Below are 15,386 nucleotides of genomic sequence, written 5' to 3' on the forward strand. Positions count from 1 at the left end.
CTATTATTATTAATTATCAAATTAAATTCGTTATAAAATAGCCATTAATTAAAGTGTGCAATAAACAACCAACACAGACCGGAGTCGGTCATCCACTTTCGAATCTCTAACCACTGAAGAGCAGAGAAAACACAGGAACATGAATCCACATTTTGATCAGAGCCTTTTGTCTTATGTCCAAAAAATACAATTGTTCAAACAATGACCATCTAATTAGTCTGTGGTCTGTGTTAACAACACTGAAGGAAACAATTTAAAAAAAATAGTATAATACTATAAATATATATGACATATTTAATATTATATATTATATAACAGATTTTTATATAAATATTCTAAATGATATAATTCATTCACATATTATCCAGGATAGAGAACATGGCTCTTGACACATTTAGGATTTATTTTGGTCCAAAGTGGCACAATTCAGATGCGTTTTATGTTGGTGTCAAACGGAAGCCAGCTTTGCGAACTGAATATCCTCAAATGAGAATAAAGTGTCTTTCAGATATGGATTAAAATTTCTGCCAATGCGACTCCAACTTAAATGGACAGATCAAATCTACCCTGTTGATGACGTGTGTGCAATTGACTTCAGACAGAGAAAGACAACAGAGTATTGGAAAAATGGATCCTGTTGCTCCCATCAGCACAGATCAAGTTGACCAAATTCTGATCGGACAAATGAAGGGGATCCAAGGACACTGTAACTCTTGCTACATGGATGCTGCTCTCTTCAGGTTAGGACGACTGTAGTGATTGCATCCCACCAAGTTATAGCAGAGTAATCCATCCCAGAAGTCTTTTTTTGTGTGCAGAACAAAGGTCGCTTTTGTCATCTCTTTAAAGTTTAATGAATTTATAGCATGTTCATTCTCTGGACTGACACAAGAAAGACCATCGGTAATAAAACTGGTGTGAAATCTAAAAACTGGAGTCCATGTGGAATTATGTCAGTGCATAGCTTGATATTGCTTGCAACCTTCAAAAAAGTGTATTTTCCAATGATGCCCGGTTTCAGAAAAAGAAGGCAAATCTGGCTCTGCTATCATGACAAAGGCATGGTGTGTTCTTGCCTGCCTGCAGTCTTAACTGTCGCCATTAGGGAATGTGAAAAGGTGAAATGCTACATTCAGCAGACTGTAGTGTTGCATTGAAATCGCAGAGGCAAAAGTGCCACAGAATTACACATTTATGGAAAATCAATTATTAAAATATGCATTTAATAAACAGTGTGATGCATTTGTTATTATTACATTTTGAAATATAAATGATGCAATGTGAATCTAACCTTTCTGGTTCATTCTCGGTTCTCAGTTTGTTTTCCTGCTCATCCGTGCTGGACTCCATGTTGTTTAAATCGATACAGCCAGAAGATGCCCCAATCCAGAGAACACTGCTCAATGACATTGTCAACCCTCTTCGAAGGTGTGCGTCTTTAATGCGTTTACCATAATTTGGAATTTTTGGTAGGTGAAAATGGTTTTGAGTAATGTGTGGATGCTTTTCTAGTGAGGGCTTTGTGGAAGGTCGACATATCATGCAGCTCCGACAGCAGCTACAAAACCATGGTTACTGTCACTCCTTCACCACAGAAGAGAAGGGTCAGTTTTTAATTTCAAGTGTATTCAGAGATGATTTGTGTTTGGTATAATGAAGCTGTTGTTTTTCAGATCCAGAGGAGTTTCTCACTATCATCATGCACCACATTCTTGCACTAGATCCTCTACTCAAACTGTATGTTACAACCACAGTTAACTTTTAATGATGAATATATTGCAAAAAAAGAAAAATTGTTTTTGACTTTTCCAAATATGGAACGTCACTTTTCAACATTTACCTATAAAGTTCACTAACCATATTGGGTCTCCAATTCAGGTCAGCTGGTGGTAAAGTGCAAGAGAGTTATTGCTATCAGATCTTCCTGGAGCAGAACCACAGCCTGGTCCTTCCGACTGTGCAACAGTTGCTGGAACATTCCTTTCACAGTGCAGGACTCAAACTGGCAGAGGTGAGATGGGCTTCTTGTCGTGTATTCGCCTTGTTAAACCAGTATCACCTCCAACAAGTCAGGGGGACATCATTTTGTTTCAGTTTAGGAAAGTTTAAACCGCCATAAGAGGAACCAGCTTACAACCTCATGTTTTGTCCATCAGTGGTCATGAACCTGTGTTGTCTTTTTTGCTGATTTCTCAGGTAGACCCAGTTACTATTCTTCTTAACAAACACCTACAGAGGATATAAAAATTGTACACACTATTTTAATGCTGGGTTTTTATGTTAAAAGTAAGACAACGTTTCCTCATTAAAAAAAAAACAAATTCCACCTTTAATATCAGCTATAACGTGGACAATTAAAGTGAAAAATAAACAGATCACATTCAAACTAATGTTAAAAGGATTCTGTGCACACCCACCATCCTTAAGTAACTCTCATTAACCCCAAATAAAGTTCTGCTCTTCTGTTATGTTCTTGGACGCAGGTGTCAAACTCAAGGCCCGGGGGCCAGATCCGGCCCGCCACATGATTTTATGTGGCCCGCGAAGGAAATCATCTGTGTCAACTTCCATGATTCTTGTTAAAATATGTACCACGATTTCAAATTGTCATATTTTGTAAATAACATTGAGATATTGCAAGTATTTATGTGTTACCAAATATGAATAGTTGAAAAACCCATCCATCCATTTTCTGAGCCGCTTATCCTCACAAGGGTCGCGGGACTGCTGGAGCCTATCCCAGCTATCATCGGGCAGGAGGCGGGGTACACCCTGAACTGGTTGCCAGCCAATTGCAGGGCACTTACAAACAAACAACCATTCGCACTCACATTCACACCTACGGGCAATTTTAGACTCTCCAATTAATGCATGTTTTGGGGATGTGCGAGGAAACCGGAGTGCCCGGAGAAAACCCACGCAGGCACGGGGAGAACATGCAAACTCCACAGAGGCGGGGTCGGGGATTTAACCCCGCTCCTCAGAACTGTGAGGCCGACGCTCTAACCAGTCGGCCACCGTGCCGCCTGAAAAACCCATTGCCCTTGATTTCTGATTCTAAAACTAGTTTATAAATTTTGGGTGTAATGATATGATGAGGTGTTTCGGTTGTTAGGCTGTTACAGCCGAACAGGACCAAAAATTTTTTTTAAAATTAGGTGATTAAAGATTTTTATGGTTTCACAGTCATAACGGCCCTCTGAGTGAAACCGTAACGACAATGTGGCCTGCAACAAAAATGAGTTTGACACCCCTGTTCTTGGATTTTCCAGACATTTCCTGAGTTGCATCTTACAGCAAAAGCCATGGTCCACAATGTGCTTCCAAAGCATCAGAGTGCTCGCATTATTAAAATCTAATAAACCTACACAAGAAAAAAAATGATAGAAAAGCCCCAGGCAATGCAGGAACCCAACAAACACAACTGAGATCAAGAGGGTTGATGTGGGATGATATAAAAAGAATAGATAATACATTTTAAAACACACGTACACAAAAAGATAAAATAGTCCATTAAAAAATAAAAAGTAAAATTAATAAATAAATACATACATTGTGGGTGAAGACGACATCACATAAAAGCCAGTCTGTAAAAGTACGTTTTTAGAAGTGAATTAAAAGATGCCACCAATTCGTCTCAGCTCCTCAAGCAGAAGGCCTTCACCCGAGGATCTGAGGCCACGGGGTGGCTCATACAGTATATGTGGTTAAAGGTTCAGTAATATTGCTCGGAGCCAGGCCCATCCATGCTTTACAAGTGTAGTCATTAGTAAAATCTTAAAATCTGTTCCAGACTGGAAGCCAGTAAAGTGATGCTAAAATTTGGTTATATGATGTTGTCATTTGGGCGGCACGGTGGACGACTGGTTGGAGCGTCAGCCTCACAGTTCTGAGGACCCGGGTTCAATCCCCGGCCCCGCCTGTGTACTACTGTGTAATACTTTAAGCGCTAGTGCCGTTTAAGGCTCGTTCACCTATCAAACGACACAAGAAAGTCACATAACCTCACACGTCTTCTATTGGGCTTCCTGGGCATACTGTAGGTATTACCACTAGATAAGCCAGCCCGGCTGATTTTCGTGCCTATGTGGTGGCCTAAAATTATCTCATTTACGGATGTTAATGTTAAATATATTAAGCGACGGAGCGATGTTAGGGATTATGGCACAACACAGAATGAACTAACTTCAAATTCAGAAATGGCCAATAAAAACAGAAAAATATTGTACTTAACATTTTCCTGGAGGATGCATTTGGGATTAGCCTTTGAAGTTGGTAATAGTGAAAAATGAAGTGAAACAGACTGATTTTAGTCAATTCTTTTCCTGAATGAGTGCGCTTAAAGAGGGGGATGCTATTCATGTGGCACAGCTTGAAGCAGGCATCAGGTCCAGGTGGAGATGGGCCTGGCTCAAGTTGGAGGCCAAAACAAAAAAGCAAAGAAATTAGGCAAATTTAATTTGAATCTTAAATTTGTACATCAACATGTACTTGAGCGGTGTAAATAGGTTTTTAGGTGTGAAGAATTTTACTTTCATTTTTTTTTATTGTACTCTTTAGAGTCTTCCAGATTGCCTAATTTATGTTAAAATTAAAAAAAAAAATCTCTGCAGGGGCCCGGGGGATCCCCACACACACACAATGTTATTTATTTAGTTGTTGTTGTTTTTTGTCACATTTTTCATGCCTTTGTTGTTTGCATGTCTGTGAATGGGATCTTGTGTGGTTGCCATTGTCCTTGAAACCAGTCCCTACTTCTGCTCAAAGCTCAGCCTGTGCAGTTTAGAAATATAGCTATTACTATAAAAATACATTGTTGAAATTGCTGTAGTGGGACGTGGAGGGGAAAAAATGCTTTCATTTACCTTTTTTGTTTGCACTGCGTACTGCAATGGAGCCGAACGTCTGCTGGATGCATAACTTGTAAGTTTAAAAAAAATACATATGATTATGATAAAATACTTTTTATTGATGACGTATTTTGCCGGGATACAAAAAAAAGATTACTTTTCTTCATTGCAATCCTAAAAGACGTTTGACTTGGGTGTGTTGCATTACTGCAAAAGATGGACGAGCTGTAAATGGAAAATTCAAATCAGTACTGGCAACAGATGTTTCATTGTAATGTGAACTATCCCTCCATCCGTTTTCTTTACCGCTTATCCTCACGAGGGTCGCGGGTGTGCTGGAGCCTGTCCCAGCTATCATCGGGCAGGAGGCGGGGTTCACCCTGAACTGGTTGCCAGCCAATGGCAGGGCACATGCAAACAAACAACCATTCGCACTCACATTCACACCTACGGGCAATTTAGAGTTGTCAATTAACCTACCATGCATGTTTTTGGGATGTGGGTGGAAACCGGAGTGCCCGGAGAAAACCCACGCAGGCACAGGGAGAACATGCAAACTCCACACATGCGGCGCCTGGGATTGAACTCCGGTCCTCAGAACTGTGAGGCAGACGCTCTAACCAGACGTCCACCGTGCCGCTGTAATGTGAACTAGTGGGACTAAATTATGTTTATGTAACAAGGATTAGAGGAGAAGGGAGAATTGTTTGAACGTTAAATGTAGCTAACGCTGGCTGGAAACGAGTTATCTTTGTCTCAGGATCTCGGGATGAAGCTCGGCTGCTTCCAGGCGATACAGGGGAAGTTCACTCATCTGACAATTACGGATCCCATTTACTCAAATCCTGGTCGGCAAACGATCAGGCGGCAACCGGCCGAGAGCATCTCGCCATATGGCCCGGCATTTGCGGCAATAGCTTTGCTAAAAAGGGATCGTTTCGAAGCGTCATCCTTTAGTCCTCCGCATGATCTAAGGCGTCATTCCTGTCGATTGCAGGAATATTTTTCTTGCCTCACCCTAACCCTTGGCGCAATAAATTTCTAGGACCGAAAGCTTTTTTAAATTTTTTTTTTTTAATTTTGTCTTCTCTCCTTTCTGCCATTATGCTTGCCTCTTGCCTGCACCCTGCCTCCTTCTTCTTCTTCCTCTTCTTCAGTCTGAGGGATGGACCTTCACCTCAAGGCATCGTTGCCCTCTATAGGGTGCCATTCATCATTTCAGTTATCCAGACACTTGACGATCACACATAAACTGCACAAGACTCTCCCCCACCCTTCCCCGTTAAAAAACACCATTGACGTCTTTAATCGGCATTGGCAGGGAATAGCTCGATTGTGAATGATGCCAGGGAATGAGTTAAGTAATTTTATTTTGTAGTGTAGAGTAGAGTTAAGTAGTGTGATTTTGGCCCATTCATCCACACAAGCAGTCTTCAAATCTTGAAGGTTCCGTGGAGTTCTTTTATGGACCTTGAGTTTCCGTTCTTTCCATAGATTTTGGATTGAATTCCAGTCAGGTGATTGTCTAGGCCATTCTAGCAGCTTTATTTTTGTTCTTTGAAACCAACTGAGAGTTTCCTTGGCAGTATGTTTTGGATCATTAGCCTGCTGAAATGTCCACCCTCGTTTCAATTTTCATCATCCTCGTAGATGGCAGCAGATTTTTGTCAAGAATGTCTCGGTACATTTGCCCATTCATCCTTCCTTCAATAATGTGAAGTTTACCAGTACCATCTGTTGAAAAGCAGCCCCACACCACCAAGTTCCCACCTCCGAACTTCACTGTTGGTATGGTGCTTTTAGGGTTATGTGCCGTGCCATTTCTCCTCCAAACGTGGTGTGCATTTATCGCATCCAAACAGTTAAATTTTGCTCTCATCTGACCAGACTATATTCTCCCAGTATTTAACTGGCTTGTCCAAACGTTGTTCAGCGAACTTTAAACAAGCTTTGACATGCTTTTTTTTTTTCAGCAATGGGGTCTTGCGTGGTGAGCGTGCATACAGGCCATGGTGGCGGAGTGCATTACTCACTGTTTTCCTTGTGACAACAGTACCTGCTAATTCCAGGTGTTTTTGAAGCTCTCCACAGGTGGTCCTTGGCTCTTGGACAACTCTTCTGATTATTATTTGCACTCTTCTGTCAGAAATCTTTCAAGGAGCACCTGATAGAGGCAAATTTATGGTGGTATGATTGGCTTTCCACTTACGTAGTATGGCCACAACGGTACTCACTGGAATATTCAGAAGCTTAGATATGCGCCTGTAACCACTGCCATCATTATGTTTTGCAACAATTAGTTTGCGATGGTCTTGAGACAGCTCTCTGATCTTACCCATCATGAGATGTGTCTTGACTCACACCTAGGCCATCAATTAGGACTGAACCAGCTGATATTCATTTGCACTGACAAGGGGCTGGATTGCTGTTTGATTATTGATAGATTTTAGGTGTTGTCCTGGCTTTCCATGCCTTTTTGCACCTCCCTTTCTTAATGTGTTTCATACTTTTTCCCTGTGTCATTTCACATTTTTACACACAACTTAATTTGTGATCTTATTTTTTTCTAGTTTCTTTGTATGTATGGATTACGTGGGTTCTTCCCAACATCTGGTGAAAGTTTCAGGTCAATAGCACCTATAAAAAGGTACATACAGTGGTGCAGCCACCAATTGTGCAAGTTCTCCCACTTCAAAAGATGAGAGAGGCCTTTAATTTTCATCATAGGTATACCGCACCTAGGAGAGACAAAATGAGAGAAAAATCCAGAAAAGCACATTGTCTGATTTTTCAAAAATGCATTAGCAAGTTATGGTGGAAAGTAAGTATTTGGTCACCTACAAACAAGCAAGATTTCTGGGTCTCAAAGACCTGTAACTTCTTCTTTAAGAGGCTCCTCTGTCATCCACTCATTACCTGTATTAATGGCACCTGTTTGAACTCGTTATCAGTATAAAAGACACCTGTCCACAACCTCAAAACAGTCACACTCCAAACTATGGCCAAGACCAAAGACCTGTCAAAGGACACCAAAAACAAAATGATCACAAGAACAGTGAGCAAAAATCCCAGAACCACACGTTGGCGGGGGACCTAGTGAATGACCTGCAGCGAGATGGGACCAAAGTAACAAAGGCTACCATCAGTAACACACTACGCTGCCAGGGATTCAAATCCTGCAGTGCCAGACTTGTCACCCTGCTTAAGACAGTACATGTCCAGCCCTGTCTGAAGTTTGCTAGAGAGCATTTGGATGACTTTTTCTTCTTTTTAAAAACATTTTTGACCTTGTGAAATTTAAAACTGCACAACTAATCTATAAAGCCAGACATAATCTGCTGCCGGGTAATATTAAAAAAAACATTTCTGAAAGAGAAGGGGGCTATAATCTAAGGAGAAATTTTAATTTCAAGACAAAATAGTCAAGGAAAAAAATGAAAATCTTTTCTATATCTGTATGGGGGTAAAAACTTGGAACAGACTGAACACGGACCTACAACAATGTCCAAACATACTTGAATGTGATCTAATATTATATTTTGTGATCCCAACAATCACATATTGATGGATTACTACTCTATTTTCCGGACTATAGAGCGCACTGGAATATAAGGCGCACCCACTAATTTTTAAAAGAAAAAACAATAGTGTTACATAGATTAGCCGCACCAGACTATAACCCGCAGATATCCGCATTGTGCAGTGAGATATTTACACAGAAAGATTTTGTAAATGTTTATTTACATCCCTTAACTGACTGTTAACCATTCATTCATTAGGGTTTCTATCATCCACCCTTTCTTGTTAACGTTAACGACTATGTCTTTTGGGAGATTTTTTTTATTTTTATTATTATTATCTATTTTTTACGCCATAGTCATCCGCTTAAAATCATCATTGGTGGAAGCTTTTATCCGGATGCGGTGCAGCTTAAAACACACCTGAAATGTGTTCTCGTGGACATTTGTTTTCACCATAATGGATGATGCACCTGTCTTGTTAACAGTCCTAGTCAGAGGCAGGTCAAACGTCAAAGGTACTTTATCCATAGTTATGATGTCATCTGGTCCAATGGAATTCTCGGCTATTTTTGTTTCAGTGATTTTGTGGAAGTTTTGAAACTGTTTCTTCATAATCGGGAGGGAGTTGCTGACAGAGAGTCGTCCGAGCCCTGATGGACAGGCCTTTTCGTCTCATAAATCTGAGACAACACGATGGTCCACCTTTAGAATCTTCTATATCCATTTCGCTGGGGATTGTTTTGGCTTTCAGTCGGATCTGCACGGTGGATACACCTCGGCCGTCTGCTCACTGTGTCTTCACCCAGTCCTCAAGGAGATTTTTAAATTCAGGCCATCTGCTGTTATGACCTCTAAAAGCCTTTGTTGTCTTTTGGCATTGAATCAGTTCTGCACGCTGCCGTCCCCAACGTCTCACCATTGATTCATTAACGCCAAGCTTACACGCAGGAGCTCTATTACCTTCTTGGATAGATATTGATTGCTTTCAACTTAAAAGCTGCATCATATGCATTTGTTCGTATGCTTTCCATGACGAGGGTGTGAAAAATATTTTGCGTCGTGCTGTGTTTTGCGTTGAGTGCGCCAAAAACTAGTCTTCTTCTTTGAATTGACCTCTTGCGTCTGTCTCGGTTTTACGCTTCCTGCTAGAGCGCCCGCTTATGGCCGTTAGTGAAGAAAAATCCATAGATTAGCCGCCTCGTTGTATAGGCCACATGGCTCAAAGCGTGGGGAAAAAAGTAGCGGCTTATATTCCAGAAAATACGGTAGTTTTAAAGTCAGAAGTCAAGGATAATAATTTGTTCAGCTGTTGTTCAAGTTAAGTCAGGGGTTTGACAACACACACAAAAAAATGCTTTTGCAATACCTAAACACTTATTACATGTGACAATTTGGAAATGTTGGTACAGATTTTAGCAAGAATCATGGAAGTTGACACTTGATTTGCTTTCGCAGGCCACATAAAATGTATTTTGGGCCGGATCTGGCCCCAGGGCTTGAGTTTGAGACCTGTCGTTTAGGGTAATAGTTTGTTTCGCTTAATAAAGCACCATTGTTCTTGAGCTTGAACTGAGGGAATTATAAAAGAAACTTAGGCTTCTGCTAGAAAAGTAGATAATAATAAATAGAAGGGAAGAGATAATAATAATAATAATAAATCAAACCCAAAGATGCTTTACGAACTCATAAAACAAACAAAAACAGAGAAAAATATACAGCTCAAATGGGTGATGGGTTAACAGAGGTTAAATGCTAATTGAAAATGGAAACTTTTTAACTTTTTTTGAATGATTGTGGTGAGTCAGAGGCACGGATGTGTGGGGGTGGCAACGGCAAAGATTAAGAAGAATTTCACCTCCAAATATATCTTCAAATTGACAAAAAAGGAAAGAAAAATATAAACATTTTGGAATAGCCCAGCCAGACCCCAAACCTAAATACAATGGAAAATCTTCAGGGCAATCTGAAGAAAGCTGGAGATATCCTTGCAATCTGACTCTGAGTGCCTTTGCAATGAAGAATGGTCAGATATTTCCATGACAAGATGGGCCACCCCACATACACACACAAAATAAAAGAGTGCTTTTATATACCCAAAAGGTGCTTCAACATTATTAATAGTTTAACAGTGTGCATATTTCAAACAGGTTGTCCCTTTTTTTTTTTTTTTTAAGGCCCACACCCTTCCTAAAGATTTTTTTTCTATTGAATTGTCCACCTTATAGAGCACATTATCGGTTGTAAAACTTCAAAATGTATTTATTTGGGTTCAATTTTTTTTATATCAATAAAACTGTCATTTTAACAAGGGCATGTAGGCTTTTAGCATCCACTGTATCTATGTTCTATCTATGTGAAACAAATAAATGTAGCTATGAATACATCTTCACTATATCCTGCAGATGGTTCTGGTGGAGAGTTTTCTAAAACACTGTAGTTTTGAATACAATTTTCAGCACTCAATTTCATCTTTTAATACAGTCTTATGATTTCAGGTGCCGTCTTGCCTCATTCTTCAGATGCCTCGCTTTGGAAAGAAATTCAAGATGTTTGACAAAATCATTCCATCCATGGAGTTAGACATAACTAATCTCCTCTCTGAAGGTAAACACTTACTGTATAAACCCAGCTAACAATCACAGTATAAACTGTAAACACAGTGACTGCAATGTTTTGTGGCATGTTTCAGGTCCTCAGCAGTGCATACTTTGCGGAAACCTGGCCCAAGAAGAGTGCATTGACTGTTTTGAAGAGCCCGTTTTCAGCCAGACAGGATGTAAAATCTTCTGCAAGACGTGCTCAGCTCAGGTTTGCATTGTTACCTGGACACTTTGTTTAACGTAAAAAAGCAGTTTTACAGCATGCAATGCTTAAATTTGTCCGTGTTACAGATAGATGACTCCCCTTTTATAGACTGAAATACTTATCCACCTTTGGACATACCAAGGAGTTCAATGTTAGAAATAATTGATCCAGCATTATTAAAAAGTAGATAACATGAAGAAATATAAAGATAATTTCACTGTTATTTCAGGTTCATTCCCATCCTCAGCGGCGCACCCATAGACCAGCAGCTCTCGACATACCAGAGGGTTACATGGCGCGAGGAGTACCACACACTCTGACTAAAGACATAATGGAGCTGTTTGCCGTCCTCTGCATAGAGACAAGCCACTATGTCTCTTTCCTCAAATACGGACCAAACAGTCACGACTGGATCTTTTTTGACAGCATGGCAGACAGAGAAGGTAAGTGATTACTAAGCAATGTGTTGTGAATTGTACTCTTGACTGTTTTTTACTCTGTCATGTGCTGTGCTTAGGAGGGACAGATGGTTTCAACATCCCTGAAGTGCGAGGATGCCCTGAGGTTGGCATCTACCTGGACATGTCTCCAGCAGAGCTGGCCAATCAGATTCCTCGGGACATGAAAGGTGTCGCTAAACGTCTTTTCTGTGATGCCTACATGTACCTGTACCAGAGTACCAGCATGTGCCTCTATCACTAAGTGGAAGAAATCTTATAGCGTTCAATATTTTGTTATTTGTACACATGGTATGTCCTCACTTTTCTCAATGCAAAATTGTTTCAAGAAGTTACAGTCATTTGTCTTAAAAGACATTGTCATTTGACAAATAAGACAGAAAAGACCTTGTCTCTTCCTGCTGTTATAGTAATTTCTAAATGTTAATTTGTTTTGTGTTTGTAAATTGGTCTTGCATAGTTGTGCCTCAATTCCCCAATGAAGAAACCCTATTAGAGAGTAGGCATTTTTAGGCCACAGCATGCAAATAGACTGTGACTTCCTAGTTAAATCTGGATTTACTGTATATTTTGTAATGATTCAGGATGTTTTCAGGACCACTCAAACTGCAGTAAATGTTTTAATGATGCCACCTGTTGATTATTCCAATGTTATCTGAGATCATCTGTTCTGGGGCAAAATCTTATTTTCATTTTGTCTTTTTCAGCACAGTACTTTAGATTTTTGGTGAGAAAATTGCACTGTAGTATACTCAAAACTTGGGGCCTGTCTCTATATTAATTATGAGAGTTTCTATATAGTAATGGAAAAAGAATAACTGCACAATATGATGGATTTGTTTTTGCTCAAGTGTAAGTTTTGTAATTATGATTTATATTGAACAAACAAATGGGGCAGGCTTAAATGACTTGACAATATGTTAGCATGTGTACAATATTAGTCCCGGTTGGTCCGGATAGTTTTCTGTCACATGATCATTATTTGGTTGTCCGCTATGTTGGAGGTCGAGATAGGGAGATAAGACTACTAGACCGAGTCGTGTTGGTTTTTGGTCATTTTCCCACATTTGTTTTGATGTTGGATATAAAATTGATTTATTCAAACGTCCAATAAGCACCAGAAGAAAACAATGTATTGGCCTTCAACATGGCAGCCATGATCGTGTTCAGAAGTGCGTGATGTCACGGTACATCTCTATACTCTACTGAAAATTTTCACAGGCTTTTCATAGTGCCCTATTGTTTATGCTAAATTGTTGAGCTATTTACCCTGAGAGTTGGAGAATCTACGGAGCCCCTATGGCCCGCCACACAATGCGCAATAAAAGTGAGAATAAAGGCGAGAGAGTGGATATTTTAAAAGCGGTTTGTTCGCTCTCATTCATTTGACTTTACACGATATTCTAAGAATGATTCGCTCACCTGCCTTGACTCACATATGAACTCAAAGGTCCCGTATTTTGCCAAACCAACTTGCTCTAGTATTTCGGATGTTATATTGTCTCTATGGTGCCTCAGTTAACGTGAAATATGAATTAAAAGCGTCCACGCAATCCTGAGCTCCAGACGTTTTTCTGCCAAGAGACCTGAAATCAGGTCATTCAAATTTCTCGAGTTTATCTACATCACTAGCAAAGATCTCCGCCTACCTCTCCGCTCCCGAGCCAGCGCTGTGAACGTAAGAGGAAAGAGGCCAAATATGGTCAAATCGAATACAAAACTGGGTCAAACAGAAGTAGCTGTCAGAGGGGCCTTTTCTGGACACTTGCGAGACAAAACCAAGGTGGTTTTTTGTCAATAAAATTGACACTTTTATACCAAGTCCATGTTAGAGAGTCACTCTATGGAGGTCTAAATAGCCAAAATATGTCACCTTTAAGTGACAGACCATTCCTAATCCATAGGGTTCAATTTGACGTCGATCCATGCTTTGCAGCTATAACACCTTCAACTAGGCTATCCACAAGGTTTAAGAGTGTGTTTATGGGAATTTTTAACCATTCTTCCAGAAGCGCATTTGTGAGGACACACACCGATGTTAGACGAGAAGGCCTGGCTGTCAGTCTCAGCTCTAATTCATCCCAAAGGTGTTCTGTCGGGCTGAGGTCATGCCAGTCAAGTTCATCCACACCAAAGTCGGCCATCCGTGTCTTTATGGTCCTTGCTTTGTCCACTGGTGCACAGTCATGTTGCAAGAGGAAGGGGCCAGCTCCAAACTGTTCCCACAAAGTTGGGAGCATGGAGTTTTCCAAAATCTCTTGGTATGCTGAAGCATTCAGAGTTCCTTTCACTAGAACTAAGGGGCCAAGCTCAGCTCCTGAAAAACAACCCCACACCATAATCCCCCCGCCATGAGACTTTACACTTGGCACAATGTAGTCAGACAAGTACCGTTCTCCAGACTCGTCCATCAGATCGGCAGATGGAGAAGCATGATTTGTCACAACAGAGAATCCGTCTCCACTGCTATAGAGTCCAGTGCTTGCTTTAGACCACTGCATCCGACGCTTTGCATTGCACTTGGTGATGTATGGCTTGGATGTAGCTACTCGGCCATGGAAACCAATTCCATGAAGCTTTCTGACCACTGTTCCTGAGCTAATCTGAAGGCCACATGAAGTTTGGAGGTCTGTAGGGATTAACACAGCAGAAAGTTGGCGACCTCTTTGCACTATGTGCCTCAGCATCCGCTGATCCTGCTCCATCATTTTACATGGCCTACCACTTCGTGGCTAAGTTGCTGTCCTTCACAAACGCTTCCACGTTCTTATATTACAGCTGACAGTCGACTGTGGAATACAGTCCCCTCCAAAAGGATTGGAACAGCAAGGTCAATTCCTTTGTTTTTGTTGTATACTGAAGACATCAAGATGAAAATGAGACAAAAATTCAGAATTCCAGATTTTATTTCATGGTATTTACATCTAGATGTGTTAAACAACTCGGGACAAAGCACTTTTTGTTTGAACCCACCCACTTTTCAAGTGAGCAAAAGTATTGGAATGTGAGTGATGGCTCTTTCTAGTTGCTCAGGTGTTGGCTTTCAGATTGATTGCTTAAACATTAGATAGTGCTTGTTTTTGGCTTTGGCTTCTACCTGTGAAAACTGCATTTGCTGTTAGGCAAACATGAAGACCAGAACACTGTCTATCGCAGAAAAGCAAACCATTTTGAAGCTGAGAGATGGGGGGGGGGAAATCAATCAGAGCTATTGCACAAACATTGGGCATAGCCAATACAACAGTTTGGAATGTCCCGAAAAAGAAAGAAACTACTGGCGTACTGAGCAACAGACATCAAACAGGTCGGCCAAGGGTATCAACAGCAGTTGATGACAGAAACGTGAGAGCTGTGAAGAAACCCAAAGACAACAGTCAGTGACATCCCTGACAGCCTCAACACGGCAGGGGTGAAGGTATCACAATCCACTGTTCGAAGAAGACTTCGGGAAAAGTAATATACAGGCTATACCACAAGATGCAAACCACTCATCAGCAAAGACAATCGTAAGGCCAGGAAAAGAAGTACAAAGATGAGCCACAGAAGTTTGGAACAAAGTTTTATGGACTGATGAGACTACGATTAACCTCGACCAAAGTGATGGAAAGGCCAAAGTATGGAGAAAGAAAGGATCTGCTATTGATCCAAAAGACACAAGCTAATCTGTGAAGCATGGTGGAGGTAATGTCATGGCTTTGGCTTGCATGGCTGCTTCTGGAACGGGCTCACTAGTCTTTATTGGCGATGTAACT

General features: G+C 40.6%; 1 protein-coding gene across 4 annotated transcripts in view; it reads left to right on the forward strand.

Annotated features, from left to right (window-relative positions):
• cyldl (cylindromatosis (turban tumor syndrome), like) overlaps nucleotides 1–12,263 on the forward strand; it is a 34,181-nt gene extending 21,918 nt beyond the window's left edge. For all 4 annotated transcript variants that reach the window (XM_061778059.1, XM_061778058.1, XM_061778061.1 and 1 more), the window contains 9 exons: nucleotides 599–740; nucleotides 1,318–1,428; nucleotides 1,513–1,604; nucleotides 1,674–1,737; nucleotides 1,879–2,011; nucleotides 10,867–10,975; nucleotides 11,061–11,179; nucleotides 11,406–11,619; nucleotides 11,694–12,263. In XM_061778059.1, the coding sequence (XP_061634043.1) occupies nucleotides 599–740; nucleotides 1,318–1,428; nucleotides 1,513–1,604; nucleotides 1,674–1,737; nucleotides 1,879–2,011; nucleotides 10,867–10,975; nucleotides 11,061–11,179; nucleotides 11,406–11,619; nucleotides 11,694–11,878 (1,169 nt within the window). In that variant the 3' untranslated portion in view covers nucleotides 11,879–12,263. The remainder of the gene's footprint in view (nucleotides 1–598; nucleotides 741–1,317; nucleotides 1,429–1,512; nucleotides 1,605–1,673; nucleotides 1,738–1,878; nucleotides 2,012–10,866; nucleotides 10,976–11,060; nucleotides 11,180–11,405; nucleotides 11,620–11,693) is intronic.
• The last annotated feature ends 3,123 nt before the right edge of the window (nucleotides 12,264–15,386 follow it).

This window comes from Phyllopteryx taeniolatus, chromosome 7 (genome assembly GCF_024500385.1).
Source record: "Phyllopteryx taeniolatus isolate TA_2022b chromosome 7, UOR_Ptae_1.2, whole genome shotgun sequence".
In the NCBI taxonomy this organism is placed as follows: domain Eukaryota; kingdom Metazoa; phylum Chordata; class Actinopteri; order Syngnathiformes; family Syngnathidae; genus Phyllopteryx; species Phyllopteryx taeniolatus.